Here is a 17,357-nt window from a genome sequence, read left to right as displayed (position 1 = left end):
CAGTTTTCTAAAAAAAAAAAAAATGCCAGAAAAAATTAAAACTTTGTGGAAACCTAGCCTTCAGGTACGTTCAGATGAACCGATTTTCGCAGCTTATTTCGCTGCGGATCAGCCGCTGAAGGACTCTGTAGTCTGTATTCTGCCTTTACATCTGCCTGCTCAGAGCAGCAATACGCCGCTATGAGCAGACACAGTGCGATGTGCGAATCGCGGCGCACATGCACAGTATACTCGCACATCGTGACAGCTCTCAGCCTAGCTCATTGAGCAGGGAGAGCGGCCGCAATGTGTGCGGGTACACTGCGCATGCGCGGCAACTCGCACATCGTTTTAGTGTGTCTGCACGTAGCGGCAATACCCCCCATTAGCAGGCACATGTGAAGGCAGAATACAGAGGGTCATTCAGTGGCGGATCCGAAGCGTAGAGTACGCTGCGGATTCGCTTGTGTGAATGTACCCTTATGGTTATGGTTTAGCCTTAAAGCAAATCTGTCACCAGTGTCACCTGCACTAACCTGTCGGTACCGACAGATAGTGCAGGTGACCCTGATGACAACAGTACTCACCTTGTCCTGTTCCGTGGCGGGATCTCCTGAAATCTTGGCCATTAGCTCCAGCTCCGGACACCCGGCTTGGGCCACAGGCGGAGCTTACTGATGTCACCGCTGCTGTTCTCTAGCAGCGGTACCCAGCAGAAAGCAACAGCGGTGATGTCACTAAACTCCACTCTTGCCCCAAGCCACCGCTCTCTGCTGGGTCTCGCAGTAGCCGTGACGTCACTAAACTCCGCCCGTGCCCCAAGTCTGGTGCCCGGAGCTGGAGCCAAGGTTACCGGAGATCCCCGCTATGGAATGGGACAAGGTAAGTACCGTTGTCATCAGTGTCACCTGCACTATCTGTCTGTACCGACAGGTTAGTGCAGGTGACACTGATGACGGATTTCCTGACCAGATACTGAGTAAAATCCTGACCAATATCCTTGGTGTGAGCATAGCTTAAGGGTACGTTCACACATACACACTTTGCTGCAGATTTTCAACAGCTGATTTTTCTTCCCATTGGCTTCAATGGGTAGTAAAATCAACTGCACAAAATCTGCAGCAAAATATGCATATGTGTGAACGTAACCTTATAACCTTAGGGTGGTTTCACACAAGGGATTTTTCTTAAAAAAAAGAAAAATGAATAAAACACCATAAAAACGTCATCGACAACTCCATGGTTTCTGGTGTTTTTTCCCTCTTGAGTGTTTGAGTTTTCCGAAGTGCTCTATAGATTGAATAAACACATTGAATAAAATCTGTAATGAGTGTGTGCATTTTTCTTCTATATTTTTTCCTCACATTCTTTAACAGAAATCCTTGAATCACAGGATCAAAGTATAATGGCCACTGAACCAAAAACCGCCAATGGAGAGTGAAAATATACCAAAGAAGTGGTATATGGCGTTTTATTTTTTTCCTATTGACTCCCGGCTAACATCTGGTTGCAAAAAAATACTGTAAAGCGAATGTGGATTTTTAGTCAATGGGGAATATGAAACTCCATACCCACATGGCGATAGTTTTTTCACCCTTTAGGAAATCCCGATTCCAGGGCTTGGAGAAAGAATAGACATGTCTATTCTTACTGCAGAATCTGTTTGTAAATGCGTTGCCATCTATGAGACAACGCATATCCAAGCGGTCCTAACAGACGGAATGTCCGCCCATGTTTTCCGCACATTATCAACTGTGTGAACATGGCCTAAGGGTGTGTTCACACGCTAGTAACTAGCAGCGGGCTGCGGGAAATCCCCTGCGAGTTACACTACTATTCATTTGAACGGGTCTACGGATAGTGCGCAATAGTGTCGGATTTGCAGTTTGCCAGTTCAAATAAACAGTAGCGTAACTCGCAGTGGATTTCCCGCAGCATGAAACCTACTTCTAGTTACTAGCATGTGAACGCACCCTTAGGCCATGTTCACATGATGGGTTTTCCATGCGGAATTCCGTATATGAATGCTGCATAGACATTCCGCTGCAGCAGAATCTTCTTGATTTCAATGGGATTCGGCAGCACTGTGCATGCGGCGGAATTTCCACAGCAGAAGTTTTTGCCACAGAAATCCCGATTCTGGGGTCTGCAGAAAGAATAGACATGAGATAACGCATTTCTGAGCGGCCTAAGGCTGGAATTCCACTTGGTTTTTTTTTTTTTTTGCTTTTTGCAAAAACGCCCCAAAAACACCAGACGCAGGATGTTGCACTGGCGTTTTTTCAGGCGTTTTTTTTTCAGGCTTTTTTTAATCCCAAAAAACGCAGCACAAAAAACCAAGTGGAATCCTAGCCTAAGTGAGTAGATCTCTGCTTTCGGGAGAATGTCCGCACAAACATTTTCCACGCAGACATTCCACCATCTGATCATAGCCTTAGACTGGATTTCCACTTGCCCGGTTTTCTTCAGGTTTTTGAGCCAAAGCCAGAAGTGTAGGTAAAAAGGGATAGGAAATATAAAGGACTTATACTTTTACTTACTCATGGATCCACTTCTGGCTTTGGCTCAAAAACTGCAGTACCAGTTTTCCCAAAAATTGCCACGTGGAATCATTCCGGTGCGTTTTTTTTTATTTATTTTTTTGGTAATTTTTTCCCCCTTGAGGGTGTTTTTAGGCTTAGGGCTAGTTTTTTTTTTAATTTTGCATGTTGAGAGTATGGTGGTTCCGTCCACCCCCCCAGGAAATAGTGGTGTTTTTCCTTCCATAATTGCCACAAAAATAACAATGTTAATTTTGAATTGCCATTTTTTCCCCTAATTTTTCCTTATAAAACATTGAGTCACATGATGAAGAAAATGCAGGTAAAAAAAAAAACAAAAAAAAAAAACAAAGAACACCTATTCTACAACTCATTTTTTATTTTTTTTTATTGTAAAAAAAAATGGCAAAAAATAAGTTGTGTGGAAACGTAGCCTTTGGGTGCCATTTTTTCTGAGAAACAACACCACTGGTGACACATTACGCTTTTTTTTTTGTTTTTGTTTTTTTCTGCAAAAAAAACACAGTACCCAGATGTTAATGGGGAGTCAGTAGATAAATCTAAAGGGCTATACCTACAATGCATTTTTTTTTTTTTTTTTTTTTTTGTGGCATTTTCCCCTATTATTTACTTTTTTTTTTTTTTTTTTTTGAGTCAGTGACTTCAGCATTGGGGAATAACAAAAAGTGCATCATGGAGAACAACAAAAAGTGCAGTAGTTTGTGTCATTATTTTTATTTAATTTTTTTCAGGGGAAAAAAATAATATGTGAAGGAAGCCTAAAACCTGGATCTGTATGGGGCTAGAGTTTCTAGATATTTAAACAGCCCAGTAAAAAAATTAAAAAAATTAAAAAAAACACAACTACAAAGATTAAAGTGTGTTTGATGTTTGGGAGCACCTACAGTGCCCATCCTGTTTCTAGGGTGTGAATAAAGGAAAAGAAATACATGTCCAGAGAGTTGCCTTTTGCAAATCTTTTCACTTTTAAATTATAACCCTGTTTGACCTTTGTTGTGTTTAGGATCAGACAGTCACAGGAGTTTCTTCTTGCAGCTACAATGTATCCAGTGTAATTGTTGCTTATTTGTCGCATAGAATCCAGTATGGTTATAGAGCTATAGAGCAATGTTTCCCAACCAAGGTGCCTCCAGCTGTTGCAAAACTACAACTTCCAGCATGCCCGGACAGCCAAAGGCTGTCCGGGCATGCTGGGAGTTGTAGTTTTGCAACAGCTGGAGGCACCCTTGTTGGGAAACACTGCTATAGAGTAAATAAGGCTCAAGTCATCGGTGATTGTGAACAATAACAATACAAAGCAATAAAATAAAGTAGAGAAGTGACATCTTGTCTTATAATCCAGCCTTCAATCTTATCTGTGCATCTTATCTGCCGATGCCATTAAACAAATAAACCATTGTGTCTAATGTGAGGTAGATTTTATTTCTAGAGACAAACCATAAAAAAAACAACATCTGTAGCTGAATTGCAAAAAAAATAAAAAATAGGCAAAGCACAAACGCATCTTGTTACATCGACAGAAAAAGCTAATTTCTTTAAGACATTGTTAGAACCATCGGCCGACAGCAAACACCATTACAATTCGCAGATACCCTATACTGGGAAATCCTATGTCAGTGGTCTTCAACCTGCGGACCCCCAGATGTTGCAAAACTACAACTCCCAGCATGCCCGGACAGCCGTTGGCTGTCCGGGCATGCTGGGAGTTGTAGTTTTGCAACATCTGGAGGTCCGCAGGTTGGAGACCTCTGTCCTATGTCATAGCAGAGATATAATGCTATATATATATATATATATATATATATATATATATATACACATATATATACATACATATATATATATATATATATATATATATATATATATATATATATGTTCAGACTGTAATTCATCTCTTCACAGGCACCAATTCTGCATTTTCTTATTATTCGTTTAAACTATAGTGCAAACTAGTTATTTTTTTTTTGTTATAGGCAAAAGGGGTCCTTGTGTGTCCTACTAAACACAATCGCATGTAATTCACTGGAAATAATGATCCACAGCATTAAAAAACACACAGAAGACATGACAATTACCGCTATGGGCATAAATAGGACTATAAATCAGCTAGTTAAAAATGGAGATGCCTGAAAGTGCAGCTCCCCTAAAAATTTTGGGGGTTTCCCTGAGAGAAGCTGGCCAGCTCCCTTTTTTCTTCAGTGGGGTAAAAATTCGCTTGTAAACTGTATTCCATATATAAATAAGAAGAATTTTTGTCCACGAAAATAAACTATTTACATCTTTTAATTATTATTATTTTTTTTTTTTTGTAAAATTAAGGTTCCCTGGAAAGTATGTCCATGAATTGTCTATGCAGAGTTGGGTGAGGTGTCGGGCGAGGTGGAGAGGTCTGAGGTCTCACTACTTTCCTTTAGAGACTCCTTCAAGGTGCCGGAGGTGACACCTTCCTTCTCTCTTTTCTTCTGTTTCATCCTCCGGTTCTGAAACCAGATTTTGACCTGCGTTTCGTTCAGTTCCAAAGTGGCAGCGATCTCCACCCGTCTGGCCCGGGTCAGGTACTTGTTAAAGTGGAACTCCTTCTCCAGCTCTGTCAGCTGCTTGGTGGTGAAGTTGGTTCTCATGGTGTTCTGCTGAGAATTTAACCCATAGTCTGCTGGTTTGGCTGTGGAAGTTAATAAAATAACATGCTAAATAATAATAATATTATGATAATAATAATAATAATATTATGATAATAATGATAATGTAATTAGATACAAGATGTATTTAACATTCTATTTTCTATATGAATAATGCAGTGGTCTCCAACCTGCGGACCTCCAGATGTTGCAAAACTACAATTCCCAGCATGCCCAGAAAGCCACATGTGTGTTTCTTTAAGTAGTAGTAAATGTACTTGATACATTTTACAGTGGTCTCCAACCTATGGACCTCCAGATGTTGCAAAACTACAATTCCCGGCATGCCCGGACAGCCGCATGTGTGTTTCTTTTAGTAGTAAATGTACTGGATACACTTGACAGTGGTCTCCAACCTGCGGACCTCCAGATGTTGCAAAACTACAATTCCCAGCATGCCCGGACAGCCGCATGTGTGTTTCTTTAAGTAGTAGTAATTTATTAGTATTAGTTTTATTTATTAGTATTAGTAAATAGTAAAGCTGTTGGCTGTCTGGGCATGCTGGGAGTTGTAGTTTTGCAACATCTGGAGGTCTGCAGGTTGGAGACCACTGTAAAATGTATCAAGTACATTTACTACTACTTAAAGAAACACACATGCGGATGTCTGGGCATGCTGGGAATTGTAGTTTTGCAACATCTGGAGGTCCGCAGGTTGGAGACCACTGTCAAATGTATCAAGTACATTTACTACTACTTAAAGAAACACACATGCGGATGTCCGGGCATGCTGGGAATTGTAGTTTAGCAACATCTGGAGGTCCGCAGGTTGGAGACCACTTTAAAATGTATCAAGTACATTTACTACAACTTAAAGTGGACCTGTCGTCAACAAAAACTTTTTATGTAATGTAGATAATACCATTATATGTATATTTGTAATATACATTGGTTAAAAAAAAAAAGTGTATATTTTTGTCCATTCAGCTATTGCCTGTGTGTCTCTGTGAGGAGTCCAAATACAGGAAGTGAGGGTGGACAAGCAGGACAGTGTACACTGAGGCTCTATAGCAGTGGTCTCCAACCTGCAGACCTCCAGATGTTGCAAAACTACAACTCCCAGTATGCCCGGACAGCCTATGTTGCAAAACTACAACTCCCAGTATGCCCGGACAGCCTATGTTGCAAAACTACAACTCCCAGCATGCCCGGACAGCCGTTGGCTGTGTGGGCATGCTGGGAGTTGTAGTTTTGCAACATCTGTAGGTTCGCAGGTTGAAGACCACTGCTCTATAGCATGCTCCAGGCTCATACATCAGGATGATTGACAAGCCAGGAGTCTGCTTGTCCCACCCTCACTTCCTGTATTTGGACTCCTCATAGAGACACACAGGCAATAGCTGCATTTTTTCACCCAAAAATATACACAATTTTTAACCAATTTATATTACAAATATACACATAATGGTATTATCTACATTTTATAAGAAGTTTTTTTGTTGATGACAGGTCCCCTTTAAGGAGGTTAGGATTCCGAGAACAGAGGAGCATGGCATTGCTAGACTGTAACTACACGTGCTTGCTTTTCTTGTTCTGCCCACTTGGTCCATTAATCATTGTTAGGTTAAACAATAGGTCTGAACACATAAAATATGTATTAAATGGAGACAATCAACGGGGACAGAATGGACTACTACCTCACTGGGGTCTGATGATGTATTTATTGTAGGTAAAAGCATGGTGGGCACTGATGTGAGCCTTCACATAAGATGGATGAGATACTAATGATCTGCGCCCACGTCTACAAATACCCAGTGAACTTGAGGCCTGTAGTCGGCAATAACTCATTGCTGAGTGCTACTTACTGGTCTTTGGTGGATTCCGCTTCACTTTCATCCAGTCAAAAGTAGGATTGGTTGCTACCAGTTCTGGTTGGCAGGGCACTTCTTTCTCATCGTGCAGTAGAGGGGAATGGTTGTGGTAGCTGTGTAACAAGGCTTGGTGCTCTTGCCCATAGGAGTGTTGATGGTAAGGGACAGGGCCTGGCACAGTTCCACAATATCCTTCTGACATAGATCCATTGTTGGGAGCTGTGGTGGCAGAATAAGGCTGTTGCTGAAAATAAGCTCCTTCTGCTTCTTGGGTGACATAGACTTGGTGCCCATAACCCTGGCTGCAAGTCTGTGAAGTGTAGTTGGGTATTGAGTTGGCATAGGCGAGACTGGTGCTTGGGGGGTGGTGGTGGTGGTGGTGATGATGGTAGCCATGGTTCTGCTGCTGGATCTGGTTGGGAATTGCACCAGTTCCCCCGACTACAAAGTGGCCGTCACCATTATAAATGTCACTGGTGCTGGGGCATGCTGGAAAGGATGGTGTCCCTTGGTCTAGATGGTGGTATCCTCTGGGTGAGTAGGCACTAGTGCCACGGTTACAAATGGCATAGTCCAAAAAGGAGCCCATTCTGGTATTGTCCATCTGCCAGGGATGGAGGAGGGTCAACCTGTTTTCGGGGGAATCCTCCTTGCCCTACAACCTTTAGGTAGTATGTCAAAGCTGTAAACTTCCATCCATGGATTTCCAGGCTTCAAACCCTCTGTCTCTCACAGAGAGGACACGTGATTCTCTGGGGACCAATAGCTGAAGACCTCCTGAAGCTTGTCAGATATCTGAACCCATCCATCATGGCCTGTGACATTTGCATGACAAAGAAACTTCAATCAAACCCGGCCCATCAATCTGATAACGACAAGTTAGCGTCAGAATCTTTCTTCAGAGCCTCCAAAGGAAAACTTGGAATTATTCAGGACTTTTAAAGTGTTAAAAGACCTCAAGGAAAAGGAGGAAGAAAAAAAGAGAAGATTGTCTTCATGGAAAGACCTTTCTCTTTTCTCTAGAGCTCCATCTGGCATCTTTAAAATTGGTTTTCCTTTGCATTATGTGAACTCAGTATCATGTGACTGTTACATCACAGCTGCGATACAATGTAACAAATAATAATAGTAGTAAAAATAAATAACTAGTACATGTGACTGTTACATTACAGCTGCGATACAATGTAACAAATAATAGTAAAAATAAATAACTAGTACATGTGGCTGTTACATCACAGCTGCGATACAATGTAACAAATAATAATAGTAGTAAAAATAAATAACTAGTACATGTGATTGTTACATTACAGCTGCGATACAATGTAACACATAATAGTAAAAATAAATAACTAGTACATGTGATTGTTACATCACAGCTGCAATACAATGTACCAAATAATAATAGTAGTAAAAATAAATAACTAGTACATGTGGCTGTTACATCACAGCTGCAATACAATGTAACAAATAATAATAGTAGTAAAAATAAATAACTAGTACATGTGACTGTTACATCACAGCTGCAATACAATGTAACAAATAATAGTAAAAATGAATAACTAGTACATGTGGCTGTTACATTACAGCTGCAATACAATGTAACAAATAATAACAGTAGTAAAAATAAATAACTAGTACATGTGACTGTTACATTACAGCTGCAATACAATGTAACAAATAATAACAGTAGTAAAAATAAATAAATAGTACATGTGAATGTTACATCACAGCTGCGATACAATGTAACAAATAATAATAGTAGTAAAAATTAACTAGTACATGTGACTGTTACATCACAGCTGCGATACAATGTACCAAATAATAATAGTACAAATAAATAACTAGTACATGTGACTGTTACATTACAGCTGCAATACAATGTAACAAATAATAATAATAGTAAAAATAAATAACTAGTACATGTGACTGTTACATCACAGCTGCAATACAATGTAACAAATAATAGTACAAATTAATAACTAGTACATGTGACTGTTACATCACAACTGTGATACAATGTTACAAATAATAATAGTAAAAATAAATAACTAGTACATGTGACTGTTGCTTTACAGCTGCGATACAATGTACCAAATAATAATAGTAGAAATAAATAACTAGTACATGTGGCGGTTGCTTTACAGCTGCGATACAATGTAACAAATAATAATAGTAAAAATAAATAACTAGTACAGTGTTCACATTGTTCAATGTCCTGGTGGCAGAAGCACAATAAGATCTCCTTCCAGCTGCTAAGACATAGTCACGGGTGTGTTTAGAATCCATAAATCCAGCAAGGTCTTTCACACACAAACCCACCAGTCTGGTTACTAAAAACCAACAATTTGTAGATAATCCTTCATCATGAATTACCCTGGTGTCCCCTCACTGGGCTGGCGGTGGTGAAGTGTCTCCTCTCCTCCAGAGTCTTTGTTGAGGAGATAAGATTGGGGAAGAAGTCTCTCCCACTCATTTCTCTTACTAAAAGGAAACAGTTAGGTAAGCAACATTTATTTACTTGTTACAACATCAGAGACAAGGGCACCTAACAATATGACGCCCACCCTCATTTGTAATACTTGTCAAGGAGCTGCAGCAACTCTCTGAGTCTGGGGACAGGAGTTCATAGAACAGTCTTTACCAGCTCTCTATTCCACCTACATCTCTTTTAATGAACAATTTGTTGGACTGTGTGGTATGGATCCCCTAGGACCCCTGTGCTTACCTTCCATGCATTTTATTTATGGTGTCAAATTCCTTTTAACTGAAGCAAACGACCGCAGCTCATGTGTTTAATAGCTGGGTGTTATTTTCCATTTATGAGATATTCTATATATTCTATCACCTCTAATATACAGGCAGCCGAATCAGGCGCTATATGGAGGGGTACGGTTTTTGGCTAGAAAAAGTAGATCAGCAATTCATCCGTTTTAAACATCCGTTTGATGTTTCCCGTTATGAAAACCCTGAAAATCGGCCATTAAACGTCCGTTCGATAATCCCATTATAGTCTATGGGATTGTTACATTATCCGTTTTAATCCGTTACAGTCCGTTATTAATAACGGACGTTATTATGTGACGGAAGATAGTAACGGGAGAAATAGTGCATGTACTATTTCTTGGGTTCATTCTCCCGTCACAAAATGACATCAGTTATTAATAACGGACTGTAACAGATTAAAACGGATAATGTAACAATCCCATAGACATTAGTGTACAACCCCCCAATGTCCAAAATGAATATGCACCCTGAGGTCTTCTATACCTAAAACTATATTTATACAGTAGTCCCTCAAGTTACAATATTAATCGGTTCTTTGACGACCATTGTATGTTGAAACCATTGTATGTTGAGACCATAACTCTATGGAAACCTGGTAATTGGTCCTGAAGCCCCCAAAATGTCATCCAAAAATAGGAAAAAGTGATGATTAAAGATAAATAAGTAGATAACTAATATACATAATGCAAATCCTTACATATAAAAGTAATAAAGATCTGCTGGGAGCTGTAAATCACTGTCTATTTCAGTGTTTCCCAACCAGGGTCCTCCAGCTGTTGCAAAACTACAACTCCCAGCATGCCCGAACAGCCTTCGGCTGTCCGGGAATGCTGGGAGTTGTACTTTTGCAACAGCTGGAGGCACCCTCATTGGGAAACACTGGTCTATGTAGAGGACAGGAGTAGAGATGAGCGAACTTACAGTAAATTCGATTTGTCACAAACTTCTCGGCTCGGCAGTTGATGGCTTTTCCTGCATAAATTAGTTCAACTTTCAGGTGCTCCGGTGGGCTGGAAAAGGTGGATACATTCCTAGGAAAGAGTCTCCTAGGACTGTATCCACCTTTTCCAGCCCACAGGAGCACCTGGAAGCTGAACTAATTTATGCAGGAAAAGTCATAAACTGCCGAGCCGAGAAGTTCGTGACGAATTGAATTTACTGTAAGTTCGCTCATCTCTAGACAGTAGCTTCTTCAGGGTCCTGTACAGAACACGCAATGTCCTAAAAAAAAAAAAAAGGAAAATGGAGCCGCCCTTACCTGATGCCCAAAGGAGCAGCTAACTCTGGCACAAGTAAAGAGTACCGAACATGTAATACCTCCCTGTACTGTAGGGGGCGCTACCAGACACCAGTCAGTGCATACGCTTCAGTAATACAGGGGTTTTATCAGTGAAATATCCATTCTGATTGGTCGGTTCTTCCGGCCATTGACACGTTTCGTAGATTCCATAGCATTGTATGTTGAATCTGGTTTCAAGTTACAATGGTCCAGAAAATAACATTGTATGTTGAAACTATTGTATGTTGAGGCCATTGTAAATTGAGGGTCCACTGTATCCTCTTATAAAAAATAAAAAAAAATCCAAAAAAACTATTAGCAGAGTTTGTAATAATGAAGATTTTTATTCTGCTCTATTTACAACCAAATTCTTCGTTTTAACTTTTTTGGGTAATGAACATTAGTTGTTGTTTTACAGTTTTGTTTTTGTATTTTTCGGGGAGCAGGAGAGGCAGTCTCTATCTACACAATACAATTGATGCATTCTGGGATTTGTTTTTGATCCTGTGGTTAAAAAAAATCTGACCATTGTGAAATGAATGGGATCTGTCACAGGCTTTTTACATTGTTGCAGGCTACGTTCAGTCTGACATTGTGTCTTTTTAGCACAAATTGTGTTAAACAAGTAAATATGTAATTTGTATGTAATGTACTTGTAGAGTTTCTATTTATTTTAGGATATAAAAAAAGTGTTTTTTGCATTTCTTTATGGTTTTCAAGCACATTTTTGTTATAAAAATAGTATAGTATATCCTATCTGTCATGCTTTTTGGGTTTTACACGTGCCAACATGATTATGGTTTTCCATAGAGGCAGTATAGGAATACTTGCTTTTTTAGGGCCTGGTTTCCGCACACTGAATTTCAGCCAGCGAAAATCAGCTGCAGAATTTCACTTACAGCAGAGTCCCATTGTTTTCAATGGGAGTCTGCTGCTCTGTGCACACTGCTGAATTTTAGCAGTGGAATATTGATGGCAGAACAGACATCCACGTTCAAGTTTGGGTGGAATTCAACAGCAGAATCCCATAGAAGTCGATGGGACTTGTATATCCATTTAAAGGGGTTGTCCAGGAGTCGAAAAACAGACCTTATTTCTTTTAAAGACCACTCCCTGTCTGTCTCCAGGTTGTGTGTGGTATTACAACTTGACTCCATTCACTTCAATGGAACTGGCACTGCTGAATAAATGAGGGGACTGTTCAATATAGGCATGCAAAGCAAAAAACATACATGAAACAAGCATTAATGAGTAAAACAATAAACAAAAAGTAAAAGTTACCTCAGATATCAGGGTCTCAACATTTAGTGACATTTTGTTGTATAACCCCCGCCATCTCTGTTGTCTCTCTAGGTATCTGCCAGCACTCTCTTCTCTTGCTAGTACTGTCTGGTCTGATAAGGGTCCAAAAGGGACAGTACTTTTTTTTGTCCAGAGACAGAATTCTGCCCTTAATTTCTGCAGCAGATTTTCCACTGCAATTACACACCAATTAAGTTCCAATTCTGTGTGGATTTGAAAAGAGCAGCAGTGTTCCAGCAGTGTGGATGGGCTCTTAGGCTGATTGGAATCCGGCAGAATAATTCCACTCCGAAATTCCGTTGCAGTAGAGTCCCATTGCTTTCAATGGGATTCTGCTGCACTGCACATGGCAGAATTTTGGTAGCGGACACTTTTGCCGCTGAAATCCCGTTTTCAGGCATTGCTAAAAGAATTGATATGTAAATTTTTTCAACAAAATCAATTCGGAAATGCATTGCCGTCTACACAGAGGCTCATTTGTGATCAGTCCAAGCACCGGCGCATGCCACCACCCGCTATTTGCAGAATGTCCCCCAGTGTTTTCTGGGCAGACAGTCTGCAAATATTCTTCCATTTGAACATAACCTAAAAATATGGCTATATGCTGCAAAAATGCTGTGGAATTTTTATAGCAGGAAATCTGCAGTATTTTTGCAGTGAATTCTGCAGCAGCAAATCTGCACCAAATGCTGTAAATTTAGGGATGAATATGGTAATATATGAGAGATAACAAGGTTAAATGTATTTCAGTCACAGTTAGGGATTTACAGGTGAAATTGAAAAAAATAAGAATATTGTGCAAAGTTCATTTATTTCAGTAATGCAACTTAAAAGGTGAAACTAATGAGAGAGACTCATTACATGCAAAGCAAGATAGTTAAAGCCATGATTTTCCATAATTGGAATGATTATGGCTTACAGCTCACAAAAACCCCAAAGCCCCCCCCCCCCCCCCCCCCCCACCCCCAATTACTATGATTTGGGGAGCCATGTCATCTGCTGGTGTTGGTCCGCTGTGCTTCGGTCAGGAGCCGTCGGTTTAAACGGTTCGGACAGCTCTCACTCTGTTTTGTTTTGCCTTGGGCTATGCCCAGCTGTCTGGACTGGTCAGCTGACCTTGATGAGAGCACCTGGTCTGGGCCTATTTAATCTAGCGGTCTACTTCCAATCACTGCCTGCTATAGAGCTCAGTTTGGACTCCTAGCTAGCTTTCTACTGTATCTGTTATATATGGCATTTTTTCTCTTTGGCTCTGCCCTCTGATCCTTGACCTGAGTCTGTATTATTGTATTTTATTATTTTGACAATTACGTCCCTCACTTGTCTAGGGAGGGACTGTCACCGTGGTTACGGACCTGTCACCTAGGGCAGGTATGTAAGTAGGCAGGGATAGGGGAGTGGGTGAGAATAGTGTGCACTCCTTTCCTGCCCATACGTGACAGCTTCATTAAGTCCAGGGTCAACACATCCGTCTACCAGGAGATTTTGGAGCACTTCATGCTTCCTTTCCTTTTAAGTTGCATTAATGAAATACAGTAAACTTTTGCATGATATTTAAATTTTTTGAGTTTCACCTGTAATAGAGTTTGGGTCAGCACTCATGTACACGTGGTGGTTGTAGACAAAGTAAATCAAAGAGTTAAAAGAATCTCGGCACTTATGATTTAGCTTCATCCATGGTGTTTAATCACACATTTAAAGGGGTATTCCAGGCCAAAACTTTTTTTTATATATCAACTGGCTCCGGAAAGTTAAACAGATTTGTAGATTACTTCTATTAAAAAATCTTAATCCTTCCAATAGTTATTAGCTTCTGAAGTTCAGTTGTTGTTTTCTGTCTAACTGCTCTCTGATGACTCACGTCCCGGGAGCTGTGCAGTTCCTATGGGGATATTCTCCCATCATGCACAGCTCCCGGGATGTCACATCATCATTGAGCAGTTAGACAGAAAACTTCAGAAGCTAATAACTATTGGAAGGATTAAGATTTTTTAATATAAGTAATTTACAAATCTGTTTAACTTTCCGGAGCCAGTTGATATATATAAAAAAAGGTTTTGCCTGGATAACCCCTTTAAATGGGCACTGTCAGATATAAAAACTTTTTATATGTTGTACATCTTGGCAAAACAATAGTTGTTCTAATATACTTCTTTAAAAAAATTAACATTTTATTAAAGAAAGCTGCCTTTAAAAATCCCACCACTAGGGGTCCCCATACCTCCTGGGACACTGAGTCCCACAGCAGCAGGAGTGTGTCCAAGGGTCATGGATACAAGTTGACTGATTGACAAGGCTGCAGGAGGAACTCAGCCTGCAGCAACACTGCTGTAACACAGAGTTTTACCAATCATGTGCCTCCAGCTGTTGCAAAACTACAAGTCCCAGCATCACAGGATTGGCAAAGGATGATACACATGAATGACATGGCAACAGATAGAAAATGTAAGCACTAAACCATTGCACTAATTTAGGAAGAAGTAGGTTATACACTCACCATATTGTCTTTGGTGGTAGTGTCCAGGCAAGCTCCCATCATTGTGTGTGTTGTGTGTGTGTACAGCATAAATCTAGAGAGGAAAATGTAAGGCTAGATTTACATATATCCATCGTCCGGCTCCGGCGAATCTGGGTGAAAATTGCCACAACTGATGCCAGAAGTGCATCAGTTGGCATCAGATGTGCATCATCCGGTGTCCATTGTTTATAATCGCCGGATGGGAAACACAGCAAGATGCGTTCCTCTGTTTGTGCCGGTCCGGCGAGTCCAATCATCCAGCGTCTAAACTGAGATGCCGGATGATAGTGAACGGTCCCATTCAAATGAATAGGATCAGTTCTGGCTTCATTTTCCCTCCGGCACATTTTTTTTTTTTTGCAGCGCCAGAGGGAAAAGAGAACTTACAACGGACAAATGGGGCCTTACAGAGCAGGTCTGCAAGGCTTCTGAGAGCAGTGAGTCAGTAGAGTGAGGGATGGGGAGGAGTCATCACAGTACAGGCAAGAGAGGGACATGCCCCCTCCCTCTAGAAAGATGAGAAAGACATTGAGCAGCTGTAATATGGTATTTTTTGGGTGAAATATAGGTGATAGAGACATAAAAATCACATGTACTTGATCAGGTAGTAACATATAACAGTTTTTTTTGTTTTGTTTTTTTTGTGGGATCTGACAGGTAGGCTTTAAGGCAATTTAGAAAGTGACTCACAGTGAGTCACAATCATGAGTCCTGAGATTCTTTTCACTCTTAGGGTATGTTCACACAGCATAAAATGTGTGGAATGTCCACCTTGAAAACATGGCGGACATTCTGCACATTTAACTAATCCGATGGGCACTAGGACGTCTCATAGATGTGAATGCATTTCTGAGCGAAATCCGAAGAAAGAAAAGACATGTCTATTCTTTCTGCAGACACCAGAATCTGGAAATTCCACTGTGTGAACAGTGCAGCAGAATCCCATTGAAATGGAATGTCTGTGTGGAATATTGTGGCAGAATTGCGCACAGACATTTTGCCATGTGAACATACCCTCAGGCCATGTACACATGCCGTAATTTCTGTGCTGAATTACACTAAAGAATTCTGTGCTGAAATTTACTGTCCATTGGCTTTAATGGGATTCCGCTGTGGGGTTTCCACCACAGAAATCCCAAATTCCGTAAAATGTAAAGACCTGTCTTTAATTTTGCAGAATTCTGCAGCAGAATCCCATTGAAGTCAATGGGGCTTTGAATTTCAGCAGAATTCTGGATTTAAAATCTGCACCATAGGCCAATTTCTGCACATATTTTGTGCAGTTCTTTTTTCTGTAGCATGTGCTTAAAGGGGTACTCCCCCCCTGGCATCTTATCCCCTATCCAAAGGATAGGGGATAAGATGTCAGATCGCCGCGGTCCCGCTGCTGGGGACCCCGGGGATCCCCGCTGCTGCACCCCGCCATCATTACTGCACAGAGCGAGTTCGCTCTGTGTGTAATGACGGGCGATACAGGGGACGGAGCAGAGTGACGTCATGGCTCCGCCCCTCATGACATCACGGCCCGTCACCTTAATGCAAGTCTATGGCAGGGGGCGTTATGACCACCACGCCCCCTCCCATAGACTTGCATTGACGGGGGTGGGCCGTGACATCACGAGGGGGCGGAGCCATGATGTAACGATGCTCCGGCCCCTGTATTGCCCGTCATTACGTGCAGAGCGATCTCGCTCTGCGCAGTAATGATAGCGGGGTGCCGCAGCAGCGATCCCCGGGGTCCCCAGCAGCGGGACCCCGGCGATCTGACATCTTATCCCCTATCCTTTGGATAAGGGATAAGATGTCTAGGGGCGGAGTACCCCTTTAAGACTTTGGAAATCTTATTGAGGTAACTATTACTTCTGTAAATGTTGAATATTTTCCACATGAAAATTCTGTATGAAAAATCCACATTGGTTTTGCCATATGTGGCTTTACCCAGGATAAGAAAAATATGAATTCTTTTTTTCAAAGCAACATTACATTACAATAGTTACTGTAAATCAATAGCTATGTTCATATGTTCTGCGCTTGTTAGCTTTTCCGTCATATTTAAGTAAATAATAATGCAATTTTTTCTATGAAAATGACAGACGGTTCTGGCCCTCTTGTTTATGTCTGAGACTGCTGATTGCACTTACCTGCATGACCCACTGGTGCCATGCACTGGAACCATCTGACCTGCTGGGCCAACCGCTCCTCGCACTGGGACCTTGTACCCTCTAGCAAAAGTCCAGCTTCTGCAAGGATAAATGGTACAGACATAAGGGGAGATTTATCAGAACCTGTGCAGAGGAAAAGTTGCCCAGTTGCCCATAGCAACCAATCAGATCACTTCTTTCATTTTGCAGAGGCCTTGTTAAAAATGAAAGAAGCGATCTGATTGGTTGCTATGGGCAACTTGGCCTGGATCTCAGGCACTGAGCAGTCATTCGGCGATCG

The 17,357-nt window shown here is 41.0% G+C and overlaps 1 protein-coding gene across 3 annotated transcripts; it reads right to left on the bottom strand.

The window, feature by feature from the left end:
- Positions 1-4,423: 4,423 nt before the first annotated feature.
- HOXB1 (homeobox B1) lies at positions 4,424-17,132 on the bottom strand. 3 transcript variants are annotated; one of them, XM_056548110.1, is made up of 4 exons: positions 17,057-17,132; positions 9,406-9,513; positions 7,027-7,847; positions 4,424-5,205 (listed from the first exon to the last, which is right to left on the bottom strand). In XM_056548110.1, the coding sequence occupies exons 3-4, from the start codon at positions 7,634-7,636 to the stop codon at positions 4,892-4,894; spliced, it is 924 nt and encodes a 307-aa protein (XP_056404085.1). In that variant the 5' UTR covers positions 7,637-7,847; positions 9,406-9,513; positions 17,057-17,132; the 3' UTR covers positions 4,424-4,891. The 3 variants fall into 3 exon arrangements, with proteins under 3 accessions (XP_056404085.1, XP_056404087.1, XP_056404086.1); XM_056548112.1 differs by lacking the exon at positions 17,057-17,132 and adding an exon at positions 12,185-12,271; XM_056548111.1 differs by lacking the exon at positions 9,406-9,513.
- Between the last annotated feature and the right edge of the window lie 225 nt (positions 17,133-17,357).

The sequence above is a fragment of the Hyla sarda genome, chromosome 12 (genome assembly GCF_029499605.1).
Source record: "Hyla sarda isolate aHylSar1 chromosome 12, aHylSar1.hap1, whole genome shotgun sequence".
NCBI classification, from domain to species: Eukaryota; Metazoa; Chordata; class Amphibia; order Anura; family Hylidae; genus Hyla; species Hyla sarda.
Note: the sequence above shows the minus strand (reverse complement) of the source record. Positions and strands in the feature narration are given on the sequence as shown.